The 23,942-nt window shown below is 32.6% G+C and overlaps 1 protein-coding gene across 4 annotated transcripts in view; it reads left to right on the forward strand.

The window, feature by feature from the left end:
• LOC130448655 (RNA binding protein fox-1 homolog 1-like) overlaps nt 1-21,545 on the forward strand; it is a 91,018-nt gene extending 69,473 nt beyond the window's left edge. For 2 of the 4 annotated variants that reach the window (XM_056786109.1, XM_056786111.1), the window contains 4 exons: nt 16,395-16,449; nt 19,241-19,524; nt 21,121-21,342; nt 21,403-21,545. In XM_056786109.1, coding sequence (XP_056642087.1) covers nt 16,395-16,449; nt 19,241-19,524; nt 21,121-21,342; nt 21,403-21,447 — 606 coding nt within the window. In that variant the 3' untranslated portion in view covers nt 21,448-21,545. The remainder of the gene's footprint in view (nt 1-16,394; nt 16,450-19,240; nt 19,525-21,120; nt 21,343-21,402) is intronic. The other 2 variants (XM_056786110.1, XM_056786112.1) reach the window with 1 other exon arrangement.
• Nucleotides 21,546-23,942: the final 2,397 nt, after the last annotated feature.

A 23,942-nucleotide genomic window follows, 5' to 3' on the forward strand; every position in this document is an offset into this window, starting at 1 on the left:
AGTTAGTACACTTTGGTGTTTTATTGCCACGTTCTCATTAAGTAAATGCTCATAATATAGCTCGCAAAGACTTTGGATTGCAGAAAATTTTGGAAAATGACAATTCTTTCTTAAACTATAATCCCAAGTTTTCGGGAAATGTTTTTACCATCATCAGGGAATCTACAATATAAATTGAAAATCTTGAGTAAAAAAAGAGGAAGAAAAATCAGTTGGGATTATAGTTTAAGAAAGAATTGTCATTTTCCAAAATTTGCTGCAACCCCAAGTCTGTGCCAGCTATATTGTGAACGTTTTCTTAATGGGAACGTGGCAATAAAACACCAAAGTGTACTAACTTTAATATATTTTCCGAGCTTTCGATAACTTATGTAATCATCATCTGGGAATTAATTAATTGAGATTTATGATGGTTTTGAGTTGTATAAATTCTTGTACAGACTTTATATAAATATTTATTGAATTTTGAATCGTATGAATTTAAAATTTTCACAAGAATCTATACAACTCAAAACCATCACAAATCGCAATTAATTAATTCCCAGAAGATAATTACATAAGTTATCGAAAGCTCGTAAAATATATTAAAGTTAGTACACTTTGGTGTTTTATTGCCACGTTCCCATTAAGTAAATGCTCATAATATAGCTCGCAAAGACTTTGGATTGCAGAAAATTTTGGAAAATGACAATTCTTTCTTAAACTATAATCCCAAGTTTTCGGGAAATGTTTTTACCATCATCAGGGAATCTACAATATAAATTGAGAATCTTGAGTAAAAAAAGAAGAAGAAAAAACACTTGCGAATATAGTTTAATAAAGAATTGTCATTTTCCAAAATTTGCTGCAACCCCAAGTCTGTGCCAGCTATATTGTGAACGTTTTCTTAATGGGAACGTGGCAATAAAACACCAAAGTGTACTAACTTTAATATATTTTCCGAGCTTTCGATAACTTATGTAATCATCATCTGGGAATTAATTAATTGAGATTTGTGATGGTTTTGAGTTGTATAAATTCTTGTACAGACTTTATATAAATATTTATTGAATTTTGAATCGTATGAATTTAAAATTTTCACAAGAATCTATACAACTCAAAACCATCACAAATCGCAATTAATTAATTCCCAGAAGATAATTACATAAGTTATCGAAAGCTCGTAAAATATATTAAAGTTAGTACACTTTGGTGTTTTATTGCCACGTTCTCATTAAGTAAATGCTCATAATATAGCTCGCAAAGACTTTGGATTGCAGAAAATTTTGGAAAATGACAATTCTTTCTTAAACTATAATCCCAAGTTTTCGGGAAATGTTTTTACCATCATCAGGGAATCTACAATATAAATTGAAAATCTTGAGTAAAAAAAGAGGAAGAAAAATCACTTGGGATTATAGTTTAAGAAAGAATTGTCATTTTCCAAAATTTGCTGCAACCCCAAGTCTGTGCCAGCTATATTGTGAATGTTTTCTTAATGGGAACGTGGCAATAAAACACCAAAGTGTACTAACTTTAATATATTTTACGAGCTTTCGATAACTTATGTAATCATCATCTGGGAATTAATTAATTGAGATTTGTGATGGTTTTGAGTTGTATAAATTCTTGTACAGACTTTATATAAATATTTATTGAATTTTGAATCGTATTAATTTAAAATTTTTACAAGAATCTATACAACTCAAAACCATTACAAATAGCAATTGATTAATTCCCAGAAGATAATTACATAAGTTATCGAAAGCTCGTAAAATATATTAAAGTTAGTACACTTTGGTGTTTTATTGCCACGTTCTCATTAAGTAAATGCTCATAATATAGCTCGCAAAGACTTTGGATTGCAGAAAATTTTGGAAAATGACAATTCTTTCTTAAACTATAATCCCAAGTTTTCGGGAAATGTTTTTACCATCATCAGGGAATCTACAATATAAATTGAAAATCTTGAGTAAAAAAAGAGGAAGAAAAATCACTTGGGATTATAGTTTAAGAAAGAATTGTCATTTTCCAAAATTTGCTGCAACCCCAAGTCTGTGCCAGCTATAATGTGAACGTTTTCTTAATGGGAATGTGGCAATAAAACACCAAATATTCTAAGTGTCGTTTTTAACGACTCGATTTTCGAGTTTAATTTGCAAGCTCGGCAGCGGAATTTATTAAACAATATGCGAGATTGTTTTCCATTAGGAAAACGGGAAAAACTTGTTTCCATTTTTAGGCTTTACCTCCCCGGTCTATAAAGTTTTTAACTTCATTAATTTATCCCAAACGGCAGCTACGAATTTCGTCGTAGTTATTTCTATAGCCACAAAATTTGATCAATAAACGAACCGCCCCCAATTTCTATAACCAAAATTTTTATTGGTAATTATCAAAATTCACCACTTCACACGTGTTGTTTTGACGTTCTTTTGCCGCACACTTGTCAAATATTTTTTACTCAAATACTTGAGGTGGATGCCGTTTTTAAATTTGAATGAATTGCCAACTTGAATTTTTTTTGCTTAAATATTTTCATGATATAATCCACTTTCGAAAACTCCAATCGATACAGCAACAAATTACAAAACTTGGCTAACGCATCGAAGGAAAATAAACAAAAAAAAAACGATGTGGCAACTACGCACAAACTGCCAAGAAAACTCCGGCCCTAAAAGCTAAACATCCAGACACTCGTAGCGAAACTGATGGCGCAACAAATGAAATAAATTTTGGACAAACTTCGTAATCAATTAAAAATAGACCCACGGAACATACGGCGCTTTAAAACGAATCTAAATACCATGGAAGTGATCTTGGAGGATGATTTTTATATCTTGGGGCTCCAAGGAACTGACAACAACGTTTACATTAGAAGATGTCACGATTTCCACGTTATTCGAAAGGTCAATGACCGGACGACAGTGTTGTGGTAGGGGTATCTTAGAGTAGCCACAGTATAGTCCCGACTTCATTACGGAAACGAATTTTGGAAATTGTGCTGTTTATAGTTACTCTTTTTCCCCCCAGGTTCTAAGGAGATTAGTTAGAATTTTAATATTTACCGCAATGGGGGGAAAATCGACACAATTACGACATTTATCCGTTAATTTTTTTGTATTACAAAGTTGATAAAAAATTTTGTTTGGTACGTTGAATTTCCACGTTGTTGTTTAGCCAAGTTTTTTTTTTTTGAATTTAGTTTGGGTATCGTTTCAATAACAAAATATTTTTTATATATAATTTCATCGTTTCTGTCATTCTAATCCCGAAAATTGACAGTGCAAAATGGTGAAAATTCCGAATCTGTTGTTCAATGCGTTCCCGAAAAGTCGTCAGACTTTCATATAAAATATGAGGTAATCAAAATTGATTATAGACCAAAATATGTTGCTGAAGAATCCGAGCTGGATCACCTCTTCTGATTCACCTATATCCGAACGCCAAGTCGAGTTGAACCATCGTTTAAATGTCGAAGGAATTTTTTCGTGTCGATTGGTGCGAAGAAATTTCGAATTCTGATACATCGGTTCAGACAGAAACGTTTTTGAACAGTCAAAACATCGAATCGACGGGTCGTCCGTCGGGCAGGTGTTGTTTGGGTCCCCATGGTTCCTTCTTATTCCTGCAGGTTAGAAATCACATGCTTTGGAGGTATCACAATCGAAATGGAAAGTTTTTATTTGTCTAAATCGAAAGTAGTTACCCCTCGATTCGAACCAACTAATCTTCAAAATAAAATCCTTAAAAGTTAGTCTTTTTTTGGGGTACCATTTGGGTCTATTTCAGTTTATTTGGTAGCCAAATATCGTCGATATTTTGGGATCTATAGACCAATGAGTATGTACCTTTTTATGGGGTACTATTTGGGTCCATTTCAGTTTTTTTGGTAGCCAAATATCGTCGATATTTTGGGATCTATAGACCAATGAGTATGTACCTTTTTTTGGGGTACCATTTGGGTCTATTTCAGTTTATTTGGTAGCCAAATATCGTCGATATTTTGGGATCTATAGACCAATGAGTATGTACCTTTTTATGGGGTACTATTTGGGTCCATTTCAGTTTTTTTGGTAGCCAAATATCGTCGATATTTTGGGATCTATAGACCAATGAGTATGTACCTTTTTTTGGGGTACCATTTGGGTCTATTTCAGTTTTTTTGGTAGCCAAATATCGTCGATATTTTGGGATCTATAGACCAATGAGTATGTACCTTTTTATGGGGTACTATTTGGGTCCATTTCAGTTTTTTTGGTAGCCAAATATCGTCGATATTTTGGGATCTATAGACCAATGAGTATGTACCTTTTTTTGGGGTACCATTTGGGTCTATTTCAGTTTTTTTGGTAGCCAAATATCGTCGATATTTTGGGATCTATAGACCAATGAGTATGTACCTTTTTTTGGGGTACCATTTGGGTCTATTTCAGTTTTTTTGGTAGCCAAATATCGTCGATATTTTGGGATCTATAGACCAATGAGTATGTACCTTTTTTTGGGGTACCATTTGGGTCTATTTCAGTTTTTTTGGTAGCCAAATATCGTCGATATTTTGGGATCTATAGACCAATGAGTATGTACCTTTTTTTGGGGTACCATTTGGGTCTATTTCAGTTTATTTGGTAGCCAAATATCGTCGATATTTTGGGATCTATAGACCAATGAGTATGTACCTTTTTATGGGGTACTATTTGGGTCCATTTCAGTTTTTTTGGTAGCCAAATATCGTCGATATTTTGGGATCTATAGACCAATGAGTATGTACCTTTTTATGGGGTACTATTTGGGTCCATTTCAGTTTTTTTGGTAGCCAAATATCGTCGATATTTTGGGATCTATAGACCAATGAGTATGTACCTTTTTTTGGGGTACCATTTGGGTCTATTTCAGTTTTTTTGGTAGCCAAATATCGTCGATATTTTGAGATCTATAGACCAATGAGTATGTACCTTTTTTTGGGGTACCATTTGGGTCTATTTCAGTTTTTTTGGTAGCCAAATATCGTCGATATTTTGGGATCTATAGACCAATGAGTATGTACCTTTTTTTGGGGTACCATTTGGGTCTATTTCAGTTTTTTTGGTAGCCAAATATCGTCGATATTTTGGGATCTATAGACCAATGAGTATGTACCTTTTTTTGGGGTACCATTTGGGTCTATTTCAGTTTATTTGGTAGCCAAATATCGTCGATATTTTGGGATCTATAGACCAATGAGTATGTACCTTTTTATGGGGTACTATTTGGGTCCATTTCAGTTTTTTTGGTAGCCAAATATCGTCGATATTTTGGGATCTATAGACCAATGAGTATGTACCTTTTTATGGGGTACTATTTGGGTCCATTTCAGTTTTTTTGGTAGCCAAATATCGTCGATATTTTGGGATCTATAGACCAATGAGTATGTACCTTTTTTTGGGGTACCATTTGGGTCTATTTCAGTTTTTTTGGTAGCCAAATATCGTCGATATTTTGAGATCTATAGACCAATGAGTATGTACCTTTTTTTGGGGTACCATTTGGGTCTATTTCAGTTTTTTTGGTAGCCAAATATCGTCGATATTTTGGGATCTATAGACCAATGAGTATGTACCTTTTTTTGGGGTACCATTTGGGTCTATTTCAGTTTTTTTGGTAGCCAAATATCGTCGATATTTTGGGATCTATAGACCAATGAGTATGTACCTTTTTTTGGGGTACCATTTGGGTCTATTTCAGTTTTTTTGGTAGCCAAATATCGTCGATATTTTGGGATCTATAGACCAATGAGTATGTACCTTTTTATGGGGTACTATTTGGGTCCATTTCAGTTTTTTTGGTAGCCAAATATCGTCGATATTTTGGGATCTATAGACCAATGAGTATGTACCTTTTTTTGGGGTACCATTTGGGTCTATTTCAGTTTATTTGGTAGCCAAATATCGTCGATATTTTGGGATCTATAGACCAATGAGTATGTACCTTTTTTTGGGGTACCATTTGGGTCTATTTCAGTTTATTTGGTAGCCAAATATCGTCGATATTTTGGGATCTATAGACCAATGAGTATGTACCTTTTTATGGGGTACTATTTGGGTCCATTTCAGTTTTTTTGGTAGCCAAATATCGTCGATATTTTGGGATCTATAGACCAATGAGTATGTACCTTTTTTTGGGGTACCATTTGGGTCTATTTCAGTTTTTTTGGTAGCCAAATATCGTCGATATTTTGGGATCTATAGACCAATCAGTATGTACCTTTTTTTGGGGTACCATTTGGGTCTATTTCAGTTTATTTGGTAGCCAAATATTGTCGACATTTTGGGATCAAATTGAGCAACAAAATCGATGTTTTTGAAAAATATTTTATAGACATAAACTCGAAATGTACATTAGACAGCTTAGTAATATGGTTTTGAAAATGTTTGTGCTAAAATCACACAAGCTTTTCGGTATATATATATATATATATATATATATATATATATATATATATATATATATATACAAGCTGTTACATATTTATAGATCGACATCGGCGCTTTAATTCAAAAAATTTACGAAATTTCCTTTAGAAAAATTCCCACCCCTTGTTTTGTTCAACCATTCGAATCGTTTTTTCCACCATTTCCACTAATTAACATTCAGTTCACTAAAACGTCCTCGCCTGTACGAAGAATCTCATCAAACTTTTCTTAAAGTAATCGATAGGAAATTACGTCATATCCCTAAAGGAATAAACAATCTAATTACCTAATTATCCTTTTCTCTATGGGTTGAAAATATTATTAACTAAACTGCATCGTTTCTACTCTATTTAATTATAAGTAAAAATGGCTGATGTTATTCTATAAATTTGACACACGCTGTAGATAGTCCGTTTCCCGACATCCAATATTTGTTAGTTACAGCATTTTTAGACATATACAAGATTATTTATTTCGAAATTAAATATTTTAAACAGGAAATCCTGATATTTAAACCGAAACATTTAAATAAAATACGTTAAGTCCAAATACAGGGTGTGTTCCGGGACTCGATATAGAAAAATTCGGGAATCGTTAGTACGAAAATGATGTCGAAAAGAAAAATTTTCCCCTACGACCACTCGTTTCTGAGTTATAAGCTCGTAAATTCGATTAAACACAATAACACAATTCAAATTTAAGTATATAATCACTTTACATAGTTTACGAAGGATATTTCTTTGAGATTCTGTGTTATAAGGCCACAATGGAAGTTATCCAACGATTATTCCGTTTCGTGAGTGATTCCAATGTATTTAAATCGGGAAAACGTGGTGGCCATGCAAAAGGTCCTTCCCCATCGATCCAATTTGGAAAATATCTATGCGAATGTCATATAATATGGATGGATCCACTAAATTATTACCCAATATCTACATTAACACAAAATCGGCGTTGATTCTTTGTAAATGTAAATTATGGAAATTAAGAAAACCGTCTCGTGTGAAACCAGCTTTATTAGTCGTTTATCTAATAACCATCGATCTAAACATCTACGTATCTCCTAAACCATAAAATTGATCGAGTTGAACAAAGAGTACCTTTTAGTTAAAAAATCGATTTTCACCATCTTTTGTTTGTACAGGTTGTCCCTTTAAAAGTTACGGATTGTTAACTGGCCATGTACATCGATCTAAACATCTACGTATCTCCTAAACCATAAAATTGATCGAGTTGAGCAAAGAGTAACTTTTAGTTAAAAAATCGATCGAAAAATCGATTTTTGCCATCTTTAGTTTGTACAGTTTGTCCCTTTAAAAGTTACGGATTGTTAACTGCCCATGTACATCGATCTAAACATCTACGTATCTCCTAAACCATAAAATTGATCGAGTTGAGCAAAGAGTAACTTTTAGTTAAAAAATCGATTGAAAAATCGATTTTTGCCATCTTTAGTTTGTACAGTTTGTCCCTTTAAAAGTTACGGATTGTTAACTGCCCATGTATATCGATCTAAACTTCTACGTATCTCCTAAACCATAAAATTGATCGAGTTGAACAAAGAGTACCTTTCAGTTAAAAAATCGATCGAAAAATCGATTTTCGCCATCTTTAGTTTGTACAGGTTGTCCCTGTAAAAGTTACGGATTGTTAACTGGCCATGTACATCGATCTAAACATCTACGTATCTCCTAAACCATAAAATTGATCGAGTTGAACAAAGAGTACCTTTAGTTGAAAAATCGATTTTCGCCATCTTTAGTTTGTACAGATTGTCCCTGTAAAAGTTACGGATTGTCAAACGTCAATTTTTCGCATGTACAATTTAGAAAATATAAATTCCGATTTTGGAACTTTAAATGCCTATAACTCAGAAACTAGATGATCGGAACACCATGTATATAGATTATTTTATTACCTCCGTTACATTATATTTAATTTTATCAATTATTGAGGTTAGGAATCGCATTTTCTCGAGATCCATGCACCGAATTATTTTCAAGCGTTTCGGTTTTAAATCTCGTTATTTTCCGTGCGAAATATTCACATTGATAAATGAATTATCTTGTATATAAACAAGTACTTTCATAATTTGAGAATATTCGCTTCACATTCACGAAAAGTAGTTTAATTTTTTCTAAATGTTTACAATTATGTGTGAGACATTCGGCACTAAAAAAGCTATTGGCATGGTAGATGTATGTTTGAATATTATTATATCCTTAAATTGTTTAGCTTTTGATGCATTCCATAGGTTAAAACATGAAAAATTTAAAAAAAATAAATATTTATATGTATATATACGGATTGTCTCACACCACACGAAACTATGATACGAAACAAATATTTATATACGTAAATTTCGTGTTTAAAGGGTGGTTCAAGTCTAACGATCGATTTTAATTGTTGATAAAACGAAAATCACCCCAATTTTTATTGCGATTAAACTGTGATTCCCGGTGAACCTCGGGGGACGGTTTCGAGCCAATTTCCATTGTTGAATCTCTACATTTTCGAAAAAATACGATGTCTCTAACCCATTATTTGTAGATGCATCGTTTGCCCATTCGAAATCGTTTTTTTTATCAACACGTTAACTGTCAACTACAAACTAACTCATAATTAACCTCCCCCGAAGAATTTGCCTCGGCAGTCAACGTGTTAATTGTTGCACGTACAAATCTAGAATTTGCGGACAAATTTGTCGATTTAAAATGATTGTCAACAATTTACAAAAACTTCAAGACTAAAAAGCTACAAGTTGATTTTTGTCGGCTTCCAAACACACCCTGAAGATGCTCGACTCAATACAGAAGAGAACAGGCGATCTAGAGTTGACCAGACCAGACCTTCTGTTGATATATTTGCTTGGTTCAAGTCTTCCTTGGACACCTGGGGGGTTCACCTAAACCACTCCAGGAATTATTGGCTTAGACATGGTAGACTGCAGATTGAACAGGCAGACGTGGCTCATGGACTAGCTTCCAAACGTCCAGAAGGTCAATCCTTCCTTTGGAAAAGTTCAGGCTACGAAGGCACGTCTTTTCCAAGAAAAATTCAAGATCAATTTCCACACACCATCCAATCACTCGAGTGTGGAAGGTTTTATCATCTTCTGGTTGGTTTTTACATGGAGTAAATACTCTATTGATCTGTGAACCTTCAAAGCATACCCTGAAGATGCTGGACTCGATTCGGAATTGACCAGAAACTTGACAGCTCAGAGCTAAAGGTTTTTCAAGCTTCTTGTCCTTACAGATCCTTTACAGGGTTTTAATAAACCTTCTGTTGATATATTTGCTTGGTTAAGTCTTCCGTGGACACCTGGGGGGTTCACCTAAACCACTTCAGGAATTATTGGCTTAGACATGGTAGACTGCAGATTGAACAGGCAGACGTGGCTCATGGACTAGCTTCCCAACGTCCAGAAGGTCAATCCTTCCTTTGGAAAAGTTCAGGCTACGAAGGCACGTCTTTTCCAAGAAAAATTCAAGATCAATATCCACACACCATCCAATCACTCGAGTGTGGAAGGTTTTATCATCTTCTGGTTGGTTTTTACATGGAGTAAATACTCTATTGATCTGTGAACCTTCAAAGTATACCCTGAAGATGCTGGACTCGATACAATTTGACTGATAGTCCAAACAGAATTGACCAGAAACTTGACAGCTCAGAGCTAAAGGTTTTTCAAGCTTCTTGTCCTTACAGATCCTTTACAGGGTTTTAATAAACCTTCTGTTGATATATTTGCTTGGTTCAAGTCTTCCTTGGACACCTGGGGGGTTCACCTAAACCACTTCAGGAATTATTGGCTTAGACATGGTAGACTGGAGATTGGACAGACAGAGGTGGCTCATGGACACCCAGAGGTCCAGGACGTGAATGTATCTGTACCTTTCTGTATTTGAATTTTTAAAATATCGAAATAAAAAATGTCCAACCCAATTAAAATCGTGCATTTGGACTACCCTTTATTTTTATATTTTTTCAAAATAAAATTCAGGACTTTTTTACAACGTTTTTAACGATTTTTCAAAATCTTCCTGTTAAACTTTCAAAACAGCAACTTTTCCATTTTTTTTTTTTCAATAAATTTTGAGATCTATAATTCGTATATTAATTCGAGAAAAAAAATTTTTATCGTATTTAGTTTTTAATGGTTAAAAATATCGTCAAACGTCAAATTATCGAGATATAGATCGATTAGAATGACAAATATGGGACAATCTGTATATATATATATATTTTTAATGGTTTATTCGAAATGAAAAATAATCAACGAAAAGAAAGAAAAATTTGAGAGTTGGCAATTCTCCACTTCAACATCTCACCAAGTGGTACAGACAAATAAAAAAAAAAAAAAAAAATTTCACCCACCAATGGTTTATAAAACAATTTTTTCCTTCGAGAAACAAAATAAATCAGTTCCCGCGAATTTGTATTTATATTTATTAATCGATGAATTAATTAATTTTTGCTGTATGTGTATATATAATCGATTAAGGGTTAAATCATTGGTATGTGTACATAAAATCGAGAATAATCTGTACTACCCCCTCCTAGTACAATATCAATACGAATCAGATACAACCATACAAAAAACGACGAAAAAAAATGGCCGCTATTATCTGCAATTTGTATACGTTGTCCCTCTAGAGTTTTTCGGGTGCGAAACGATAAAATTTGGCAAAGATGACACGGTAGTACCCCCTCCCGACCCCCATGCTACTCGGCCAGCCGAGGAGGTAAGTGGGTAAGGCCAGCGGGGTGACGTCATAGTCTCGTGACTTTAGATTGTGGCGCCATCCCAGTTAGGTTAAGCGAATTAATTTTTAATTTATATATCCCCGACAAGAATTTAAGTTTTTTTTTATTTATTTATTAAAATTAATTCCAATTTTGTTTAAATATGACTTAAATGTTGTCAGGGATATTTTGAAATTATTCAATTTATAAAAATATTGAAAAATTACTCAATTTTTTTATCCAAATATATTTTTTTTTCGATATTTATATTAATAAAAACTATTTTCAAATAAAAAATATGATAATAATATTTTGAGTAATTTTTTTTTATCATTTTCATTATTTAAAAAGCGTTACATTCATACAGGGTGTCCCAAAAATAATAATAATAAATAATTAGATGTTATCGTTCTAAAAATAATTTTTCGCCGAAATAAATCCATTTGATTTAGGAAATTCGTAACGAAATACCTTGAACTATCAATTTTGATACTAGTTTCCATTATTTTTCACCATTTTCTATAACCCTGCGATCGAATATCAACGGTAATAGTCGTTTTACGTAAATCGTAAAAATAAATCCAACGCAATCAAATCTGGGGATCTGGGTGGCCGAATTCGTGGACCTCATCTTCGCACACATATCTTTCGACTTTTTTTATTCAGATACTTTCTCACGGCTAATTTCAAACGCGCCAAACCTAACCGAAACCCAGGTTTCCAAATCTTTTGTAAATTCCTCGACTAGGGGTTAATTTAAGCCCAGAATCAAGGTAAACTGGTTTCTTTTGACTGTGCAACTACTCCCGTTTCTCTGAGCTCTTGTCGGACTTGATTTTGAATCAACAGACCGACTCATGGTCATAATTCTGGCCTTATATTAGACGTTTCGTCACTCGTTGAAGTCATTTTCAGGTAGAATTCTTGTTGTTCGATAAGGGAGCCGCTTGGTGGCGGTAGGTCAGGTAAATAACCTTTAATAACTGTCGGTTACTTCTTTCTGTGGGGTTTTCTCGAGGATCGCACCCTTCTCGAACCCCGAACAGCAATTTAAGTATTTGAAACATTCCAGTTTGTTTGCCAGCGACTTACGATTGCAGGGGTGTCGATTCAATCGATTTTTTTCTACCCTGTATAATTTTTTCGATGGATAAATGAACGTCAACGTATAATAAACAAAATACCAGACAATTAAATAATGAAAATGGTAATAATATTCCCGAGATAGTTGTTTCACTGTTAATAATAATTCGATTTTATAAATTCGAGTTTTCCAGCTGAGGGGATCTTGTGGGCCATTCCATAAAGCTTCTTCTTTCAAATTAAACACCAATTACCTTGAAAATTGTTCATTGATGCATATATTTCCAAGTTTCATCAATACACTTCCTAGTTTTCATAACATGGAAGTTTAAAGTCAAAAAATTGACGATTTGCAACAGAAACAGAAGTTTCCCCCATACACACGATTCATTCTCCCCGCCACTATCCTGTAGGAAACGAATCGCACTCGACGGGAGGATCGATAACGTTTACGTGGCCGTAGCATAACGCCGACTGACATCTAAAACGCCCCATTAAGTATCTAACTGCAAGTGTACATCATTTGATCCCGTATTTCGGTCTGATGAATACATCCGGACCCCTAGTGGGGCACTGTTAAGCTCTAACTGATAACTGATCGTGTTTTTCCGATTGAATCTGTTTGTTTTTATATCGAGTTTTGTTTGTAGGTCAAATTTGTCGAAAAAATGATCGAATCGATTATTAACAGCGAAACAATTATCGAATAACTCATGGAAAACGATCATTTTTGTCGTTCGAGGAATGATTCCAAGCGATCCGTATCGTTTCCTATGACGTAATGAAAATTTTTTTGAGTGTCGATAATTTGGTGTCCTAGTAATGTTCTTTTATTATTATAAAATATAAATGAGATCGTTTCGCGAAAATTATAATACCAGAAATACTTCTCGGATTATTGGCTTTTGTGTATCTCATAAATTTGAGTTTTTTGGCAGACGTTCAACCTATTAATAAAGTCTGTTTACAAAATACCTCATATCGAATTTGAAATCCGTGTTAAAAGTTGAGCGATTAATAATTTTGGTAAAAGAATACGCGACCGTATCGACGCTTGAAATATTCATAATGTAAACCGAATTCATTTGTACGCATCAAACAGAGAGAAAAAAAAAACGTTTGGAAATATAGAAAATTCGTTTTTTTCACATGTTCTAATCGTAGAGTTTGATTATCGATTACTATAATTAATTTTGATTTTCTGTGATTCAAAAATTCTTTTCCAAAAGGCTGCAGTTCCAAAATAAGTAATTTTTTGCCCTATAATTCAAAAATTCTTCTCCAAAAGCTTGTGAATTCGAAAATAATCAATTTTCTACCTTATAATTCAAAAATTCTTTTCAAAAGCTTGGAAGTTCGAAAATAATCAATTTTCTACCTAATAATTCAAAAATTCTTTTCCAAAATCTTGGAAATTCGAAAATAATCAATTTTCTACCTTATAATTCAAAAATTCTCCTCCAAAAGCTTGGAAATTCGAAAATAATCAATTTTCTACCTTATAATCCAAAATTCCTTTTCCAAAAGCTTGGAAATTCGAAAATAATCAATTTTCTACCTTATAATTCAAAAATTCTTTTCCAAAAGCTTGGAAGTTCGAAAATAATCAATTTTCTACCTTATAATTCAAAAATTCTTTTCCAAAAGCTTGGAAGTTCGAAAATAATCAATTTTCTACCTTATAATTCAAAAATTCTCCTCCAAAAGCTTGGAAATTCGAAAATAATCAATTTTCTACCTTATAATCCAAAATTCCTTTTCCAAAAGCTTGGAAATTCGAAAATAATCAATTTTCTACCTTATAATTCAAAAATTCTTTTCCAAAAGCTTGGAAGTTCGAAAATAATCAATTTTCTACCTTATAATTCAAAAATTCTTTTCCAAAAGCTTGGAAGTTCGAAAATAATCAATTTTCTACCTTATAATTCAAAAATTCTTTTCCAAAAGCTTGGAAATTCGAAAATAATCAATTTTCTACCTTATAATTCAAAAATTCTTTTCCAAAAGCTTGGAAGTTCGAAAATAATCAATTTTCTACCTAATAATTCAAAAATTCTTTTACAAAAGCTTGGAAGTTCGAAAATAATCAATTTTCTACCTTATAATTCAAAAATTCTTTTCCAAAAGCTTGGAAATTCGAAAATAATCAATTTTCTACCTTATAATTCAAAAATTCTTTTCCAAAAGCTTGGAAATTCGAAAATAATCAATTTTCTACCTTATAATTCAAAAATTCTTTTCCAAAAGCTTGGAAGTTCGAAAATAATCAATTTTTCTACCTAATAATTCAAAAATTCTTTTACAAAAGCTTGGAAGTTCGAAAATAATCAATTTTCTACCTTATAATTCAAAAATTCTTTTCCAAAAGCTTGGAAATTCGAAAATAATCAATTTTCTACCTAATAATCAAAAATTCTTTTCCAAAAGCTTGGAAGTTCGAAAATAATCAATTTTCTACCTTATAATTCAAAATTTCTTTTCCAAAAGCTTGGAAATTCGAAATAATCAATTTTCTACCTTATAATTCAAAAATTCTTTTCCAAAAGCTTGGAAACTCGAAAATAATCAATTTTCTACCTTATAATTCAAAAATTCTTTTCCAAAAGCTTGGAAGTTCGAAAATAATCAATTTTCTACCTTATAATTCAAAATTTCTTTTCCAAAAGCTTGGAAATTCGAAAATAATCAATTTTCTACCTTATAATTCAAAAATTCTTTTCCAAAAGCTTGGAAATTCGAAAATAATCAATTTTCTACCTTATAATTCAAAAATTCTTTTCCAAAAGCTTGGAAGTTCGAAAATAATCAATTTTCTACCTAATAATTCAAAAATTCTTTTACAAAAGCTTGGAAGTTCGAAAATAATCAATTTTCTACCTTATAATTCAAAAATTCTTTTCCAAAAGCTTGGAAATTCGAAAATAATCAATTTTCTACCTAATAATTCAAAAATTCTTTTCCAAAAGCTTGGAAGTTCGAAAATAATCAATTTTCTACCTTATAATTCAAAATTTCTTTTCCAAAAGCTTGGAAATTCGAAAATAATCAATTTTCTACCTTATAATTCAAAATTTCTTTTCCAAAAGCTTGGAAATTCGAAAATAATCAATTTTCTATCTAATAATTCAAAAAATCTCCAAAAAGTTGAACTTCCAAATTAAGCAATTTTTTATCTTTTTAACAAAAATTCCTCTCCAAAAAGTTGGAGCTCCAAATTAAGCAATTTTTCATCTTTTTTTCAAAATGTCTCAACCCCCTAGATTTCATAATTAATACATCGTTTTTATAAGAATAAATTTTCTTTAAACATAGTACAGACATCTCAATCTTTGGCGAAAAGATCAAACAGTCATCAATACGTTAAAAATATAAAACTAAGTATAAAATGATAAAAACTATAACAATTGTAGTCCAATCGTTGTAACGAACTAAGTTATTTAACTGAAAGCAATAACAATAAGGAACCACAGCAATTCCGCGTTCATGACTATTCAACTAATTTTTCTTTCGATTTTATCGAAAATGTTGAAAGTTTCTGCTCCTAAGATTAGTTACTTCCATCTTATTCATTTCTAAATAATTTGTTTCTTTTTTTTGATCGCTGGGTCATTAAAGTCGAAAATTGTGTAATAATAATCCAAAATGCAAAGGGCAAATACCACTTGGTCGTTTTGGGTCTAGATTTTTGGGCAATCAATTCATGGATGTTTCACCGAGATAATACGCCTACATTACATCTTGATTTTATGACCAAACACGAAACTAGCCCCATTATTCGCCAGATTTTGTTACCTGTGACTTTTCCCTTATATTTCAGTACAAATATCGGATAAAAAAAAGTTTAGTTCTGTGGTTCCATCAAATTCGTTTGAAAGTACGTCCCTGTAACGATTTCTATTCTTTTGTTTTGTTAGTTTGATAATTCGATACTATTTTAATCGATTAGTAATCGATTTTCTTTACGTAATCAATATAAAAACTTCTCAATTTCAAATGTTTTTTTTTAGCGTTACAAAAATGAATTTGGAATGGAATTGATTGTTTCTGATGATTCTATAATTGAAACGATTGATTCCAATAGACTGCGCGTCTAATTTTTTCTAATAATTATCAATTTTCACGTACGTTTAGGTAAATAACGCAACTGCTAGAGTACAAACCAAAAAACCTCCGACTTTACCTACAGGTAAGTTTCAAAAAAATATGAATAAATTGTAATGATACGTTTCACGAGAATTTCGAAAATTTCAAAGTTATTTTGGTTTTTTTTTTATATAACACGTCAAATGATTTTTTCAACGTCACTTGTCAAATTCATAACTTTAAATCAGTAATACCAACTAATTAGAATGTTTTCCACTAAAACTGTTCAATTCACTTGTCAAATCGTCATTTGTGAATCATTATTACCAATCAGCTGACATTTTTTTCCTTTATACAGTTCAATTGTCACTTTTCAATGTCACTTGTCATATTCATAACTTCGATTCAGTAATACCAACTAATTAGAATGTTTTCCACTAAAATTCTTCAAGTCACTTGTCAAATCGACATTTTTAAATCATTATTACCAACCAACTGACATGTTTTTCCCTTTATACAGTTCAATTGTCACTTTTCAACGTCACTTGTCAAATTCATAACTTCGATTCAGTAATACCAACCAATTAGAATGATTTCCACTAAAATTCTTCAAGTCACTTGTCAAATCGACATTTTTAAATCAGTATTACCAACCAACTGACATGTTTTTCCCTTTATACAGTTAAATTGTCACTTTTCAATGTCACTTGTCCTATTCATAACTTCGATTCGGTAATACCAACTAATTAGAATGTTTTCCACTAAAACTGTTCAAGTCACTTGTCAAATCGACATTTTTAAATCATTATTACCAACCAGCTGACATATTTTCACCCTTATACAGTTCAATTGTCACTTTTCAACGTCACTTGTCCTATTCATAACTTCGATTCGGTAATACCAACTAATTAGAATGTTTTCCACTAAAACTGTTCAAGTCACTTGTCAAATCGACATTTTTAAATCAGTATTACCAACCAACTGACATGTTTTTCCCTTTATACAGTTAAATTGTCACTTTTCAATGTCACTTGTCCTATTCATAACTTCGATTCGGTAATACCAACTAATTAGAATGATTTCCACTAAAATTCGTCAAGTCACTTGTCAAATCGACATTTTTAAATCATTATTACCAACCAGCTGACATATTTTCACCCTTATACAGTTCAATTGTCACTTTTCAACGTCACTTGTCATATTCATAACTTCGATTCGGTAATACCAACTAATTAGAATGATTTCCACTAAAATTCGTCAAGTCACTTGTCAAATCGACATTTTTAAATCAGTATTACCAACCAACTGACATGTTTTTCCCTTTATACAGTTAAATTGTCACTTTTCAATGTCACTTGTCATATTCATAACTTCGATTCGGTAATACCAACTAATTAGAATGATTTCCACTAAAATTCTTCAAGTCACTTGTCAAATCGACATTTTTAAATCAGTATTACCAACCAACTGACATGTTTTTCCCTTTATACAGTTAAATTGTCACTTTTCAATGTCACTTGTCCTATTCATAACTTCGATTCGGTAATACCAACTAATTAGAACGTTTTCCACTAAAACTGTTCAAGTCACTTGTCAAATCGACATTTTTAAATCATTATTACCAACCAGCTGACATATTTTCACCCTTATACAGTTCAATTGTCACTTTTCAACGTCACTTGTCATATTCATAACTTCGATTCGGTAATACCAACTAATTAGAATGTTTTCCACTAAAATTCTTCAAGTCACTTGTCAAATCGACATTTTTAAATCATTATTACCAACCAACTGACATGTTTTTCCCTTTATACAGTTAAATTGTCACTTTTCAATGTCACTTGTCCTATTCATAACTTCGATTCGGTAATACCAACTAATTAGAATGATTTCCACTAAAATTCGTCAAGTCACTTGTCAAATCGACATTTTTAAATCATTATTACCAACCAGCTGACATATTTTCACCCTTATACAGTTCAATTGTCACTTTTCAACGTCACTTGTCATATTCATAACTTCGATTCGGTAATACCAACTAATTAGAATGATTTCCACTAAAATTCGTCAAGTCACTTGTCAAATCGACATTTTTAAATCAGTATTACCAACCAACTGACATGTTTTTCCCTTTATACAGTTAAATTGTCACTTTTCAATGTCACTTGTCATATTCATAACTTCGATTCGGTAATACCAACTAATTAGAATGATTTCCACTAAAATTCTTCAAGTCACTTGTCAAATCGACATTTTTAAATCAGTATTACCAACCAACTGACATGTTTTTCCCTTTATACAGTTAAATTGTCACTTTTCAATGTCACTTGTCCTATTCATAACTTCGATTCGGTAATACCAACTAATTAGAACGTTTTCCACTAAAACTGTTCAAGTCACTTGTCAAATCGACATTTTTAAATCATTATTACCAACCAGCTGACATATTTTCACCCTTATACAGTTCAATTGTCACTTTTCAACGTCACTTGTCATATTCATAACTTCGATTCGGTAATACCAACTAATTAGAATGTTTTCCACTAAAATTCTTCAAGTCACTTGTCAAATCGACATTTTTAAATCATTATTACCAACCAACTGACATGTTTTTCCCTTTATACAGTTAAATTGTCACTTTTCAACGTCACTTGTCAGATGTCAGTACTCATCAATATAATTTTATGATATTTGCGCATGCGCCGAGAGAATCACACATTGAAATTTCGGCCATTTTGAACGCCAAGTATGACAATACGCGGATCTACTTGTACCTTAGTTGGCGCGTATTTATTTCTCGAGTACCGACAATTTGATTTTAATTTGAACCAATCTGCATCATGATTTTTTAATACCGTTTAATGCCATAATTTCATTTATTGAAATGATTTTAGTAAATAATACGCCGTATTCTTTAGTACCAGTCATACAATGGTCGGACGCGACGTTACGCGCAGGCGTAGCCGCTCTTCAGCGCGGCAGAGCCCGCGCGGCGTATCCCACAGCGGCGGCGGCGGCCGCGGCCGCTGCGGCTTTCGCCAGACACCCCACTCCATTAACAGCCGGCTCTCTCCACGGATACACTCCCGTTATCAATACTCTACCGGTAGATGGCGGTGTTTACTACGATCCATTCCTAGCTGCCCATGCTGCCGATCCAAATTATACAAGACTGCAAGTAAGTACGAATCGGAATTTTCAAATATAAAATAATAATTTCCAAGTTTTTTATAGTGAAAAATTAACAAATTCCTAAAAAAACTATACTCAATATCTTGTATTCCTTTTTAAGTGCCTTTATTGTTGTGTTTTCCATCCACTACCAATCAACTGACATGTTTTTTCCCTTTATTCAGTTAAATTGTCACTTTTCAACGTCACTTGTCAAATTCATAACTTCGATTCGGTAATACCAACTAATTAGAATGTTTTCCACTAAAACTGTTCAATTCACTTGTCAAATCGACATTTTTTAATCAGTATTACCAACTAGCTGACATGTTTTCTCCCTTTATACAGTTAAATTGTCACTTTTCAACGTCACTTGTCAAATTCGTAACTTCGATTCAGTAATACCAACCAATTAGAATGTTTTCCACTAAAACTGTTCAATTCACTTGTCAAATCGACATTTTTTAATCAGTATTACCAACTAGCTGACATGTTTTCTCCCTTTATACAGTTAAATTGTCACTTTTCAACGTCACTTGTCAAATTCGTAACTTCGATTCAGTAATACCAACCAATTAGAATGTTTTCCACTAAAACTGTTCAATTCACTTGTCAAATCGACATTTTTAAATCATTATTACCAACCAACTGACATGTTTTTCCCTTTATACAGTTCAATTGTCACTTTTCAACGTCACTTGTCAAATTCGTAACTTCGATTCAGTAATACCAACCAATTAGAATGTTTTCCACTAAAACTGTTCAATTCACTTGTCAAATCGACATTTTTAAATCAGTATTACCAACTAGCTGACATGTTTTCTCCCTTTATACAGTTAAATTGTCACTTTTCAACGTCACTTGTCAAATTCGTAACTTCGATTCAGTAATACCAACCAATTAGAATGTTTTCCACTAAAACTGTTCAATTCACTTGTCAAATCGACATTTTTAAATCAGTATTACCAACTAGCTGACATGTTTTCTCCCTTTATACAGTTAAATTGTCACTTTTCAACGTCACTTGTCAAATTCGTAACTTCGATTCAGTAATACCAACCAATTAGAATGTTTTCCACTAAAACTGTTCAATTCACTTGTCAAATCGACATTTTTAAATCATTATTACCAACCAACTGACATGTTTTTCCCTTTATACAGTTCAATTGTCACTTTTCAACGTCATTTGTCAAATTCATAACTTCGAACCTAACCTAACCGATTAATTAGAATGTAGGCGCGTTTTTTAGGTTGTCGATTGTCAATTTCTAACCTTTAAATGGTTTATGAGGATGTCTACGAAGTACAATTCATTCATAAACATCGCTAAATTTAAATTTCGTAACCTGCACCGTATAAAATGATTTATCTCGCTCTAAAGTCATCTGCGAATTGAAATTTATAAAATCGTTGTTGATATTCGTACTGAACAAACTTTTAACGCTACCACTACGTTTCGATAACCAACTTATCGTCTTCGGAGACTAAATATTCAATATTCAATCCCGAATATGTTCAGTGTCTAAAAATATTTAGGTTAGGTACGAATTTACGACAGACGGTCCGTTGTGGTGGGTTAGTAAAATGTGTATTTGAAATATAGGCGGCGGCAGCTGCGGCGGCGGCGACACCTTTACTCAAAACTCCCCTCTCGACCGCCCAACAAGCTAGTTACGCGGCGGCGGCGACGTATACGGCGGTCGCGGCGAGATACGGAGCGGCGGCCGCTGCTCAACCCGTCGCCGGATACGCGGTCGCAGGATACGGTAGAGATTACGCGGATCCTTATTTGGGACACGGAATCGGACCGATGGCTGGATATGGGGTAAATAATAACATTGAATATCTATTGTTTCGATCGATAACGTTTGTTGTTTATTTCTAGGCCGCTGTGTATCGTAGTGGTTACAACCGTTTCACGCCCTACTAAACATATCAGCAGCTCCGTTGGGCCTACCACCCTAAATACTCAAAATAAACGTTAATCGTCTTGTGTACGTAGCACAATGCAGCACAAAAACAAATAAATGAAAATATATATATATATATATATAAATATATGATTTTAAGATTTGAATAAGGAATATAAGAGCCAAAGAGCTGAAAGTAAAAAAAGAAAACTCACTAATGTAAAAACCCTTGTGATAGCCCAAAAAAAGCTAACCCAGCTCTCTATTATTAAGCGTTAAGGTTTAATTAGGATTTTCCGTACACTTATACTCGCTAAATTCGATGTCAAACGTATCCTTTAATTATTTTTCCCAATCTCGTTCGAGTCGCTTGTCAAATTTGTCGCATTTCAACGTCACTTGTCATATTCATAACTTCGATTCAGTAATACCAACTAATTAGAATGTTTTCCACTAAAACTGTTCAAGTCACTTGTCAAATCGACATTTGTGAATCATTATTACCAACCAGCTGACATGTTTTTCCCCATTATACAGTTAAATTGTCATTTTTCAATGTCACTTGTCAAATTCATAACTTTGAATCAGTAATACCAACTAATTAGAATGTTTTCCACTAAAACTGTTCAATTCACTTGTCAAATCGACATTTTTAAATCAGTATTACCAACCAACTGACATGTTTTTTCCCTTTATACAGTTAAATTGTCACTTTTCAATGTCACTTGTCAAATTCATAATTTCGATTCGGTAATACTAACAAATTAGAATGTTTTCCACTAAAATTCTTCAAGTCACTTGTCAAATCGACATTTTTAAATCATTATTACCAATCAGCTGACATATTTTCACCCTTATACAATTCAATTGTCACTTCTCAACGTCACTTGTCATATTCATAACTTCGATTCAGTAATACCAACTAATTAGAATGTTTTCCACTAAAATTCTTCAAATCACTTGTCAAATCGACATTTTTAAATCATTATTACCAATCAGCTGACATATTTTCACCCTTATACAATTCAATTGTCACTTGTCCTATTCATAACTTCGATTCTGTAATACCAACTAATTAGAATGTTTTTCACTAAAATTCTTCAAGTCACTTGTCAAATCGACATTTGTGAATCATTATTACCAACCAGCTGACATGTTTTCCCCCATTATACAGTTAAATTGTCATTTTTCAATGTCACTTGTCAAATTCATAACTTTGAATCAGTAATACCAACTAATTAGAATGTTTTCCACTAAAACTGTTCAATTCACTTGTCAAATCGACATTTTTAAATCAGTATTACCAACCAACTGACATGTTTTTTCCCTTTATACAGTTAAATTGTCACTTTTCAATGTCACTTGTCAAATTCATAATTTCGATTCGGTAATACTAACAAATTAGAATGTTTTCCACTAAAATTCTTCAAGTCACTTGTCAAATCGACATTTTTAAATCATTATTACCAATCAGCTGACATATTTTCACCCTTATACAAATCAATTGTCACTTTTCAACGTCACTTGTCATATTCATAACTTCGATTCAGTAATACCAACTAATTAGAATGTTATCCACTAAAATTCTTCAAATCACTCGTCAAATCGACATTTTTAAATCATTATTACCAATCAGCTGACATATTTTCACCCTTATACAAATCAATTGTCACTTTTCAACGTCACTTGTCATATTCATAACTTCGATTCAGTAATACCAACTAATTAGAATGTTATCCACTAAAATTCTTCAAATCACTCGTCAAATCGACATTTTTAAATCATTATTACCAATCAGCTGACATATTTTCACCCTTATACAATTCAATTGTCACTTGTCCTATTCATAACTTCGATTCTGTAATACCAACTAATTAGAATGTTTTTCACTAAAATTCTTCAAGTCACTTGTCAAATCGACATTTTTAAATCATTAAATATCATTTTTCAATGTCACTTGTCAAATCCATAACTTGGATTCAACAATACTAACTAATTAGAATGTTTTCCACTAAAACTGTTCAAGTCAGTTGTCAATTTGACAGTTTTTAATCAGTAGCATCAATCAGCTGAAATTTTACTCCTCAAGATAGTTGAAATGTCACATGACAATGTCATTTGTAAAACCAACTTATTTGAATCAGTAATACCAACCAATCGAAATATCGGTGCAACTGAATTAACGATGCCAACCTGCTAAAATCCTGTTTCCTCTAAATCTGTCAAATTGACATATGTCAAATCGGTGATACCAATCAACTGACATGGTTTTCCCTATACTTGTTCGAGCCTATTATTTTGTTGGTATCATCGAATGAATCGTGCCAACCAATTGAAATGTTTTCTTCTAAAACTGTCAAATTGACACATGTCAAACCAGTGATACCAATCAACTGACATTTTTCCCTCTGACTTGTTTATTTTTTGATAACCTAAAATGAGTGATGTCAATCGGCTGATACTTATTTTAAAATCCCCTAAATTCGAATCAAAATTCCCTAACTGTGACAGTCGA

This window comes from Diorhabda sublineata, chromosome 9 (genome assembly GCF_026230105.1).
Source record: "Diorhabda sublineata isolate icDioSubl1.1 chromosome 9, icDioSubl1.1, whole genome shotgun sequence".
Classification (NCBI taxonomy): Eukaryota; Metazoa; Arthropoda; class Insecta; order Coleoptera; family Chrysomelidae; genus Diorhabda; species Diorhabda sublineata.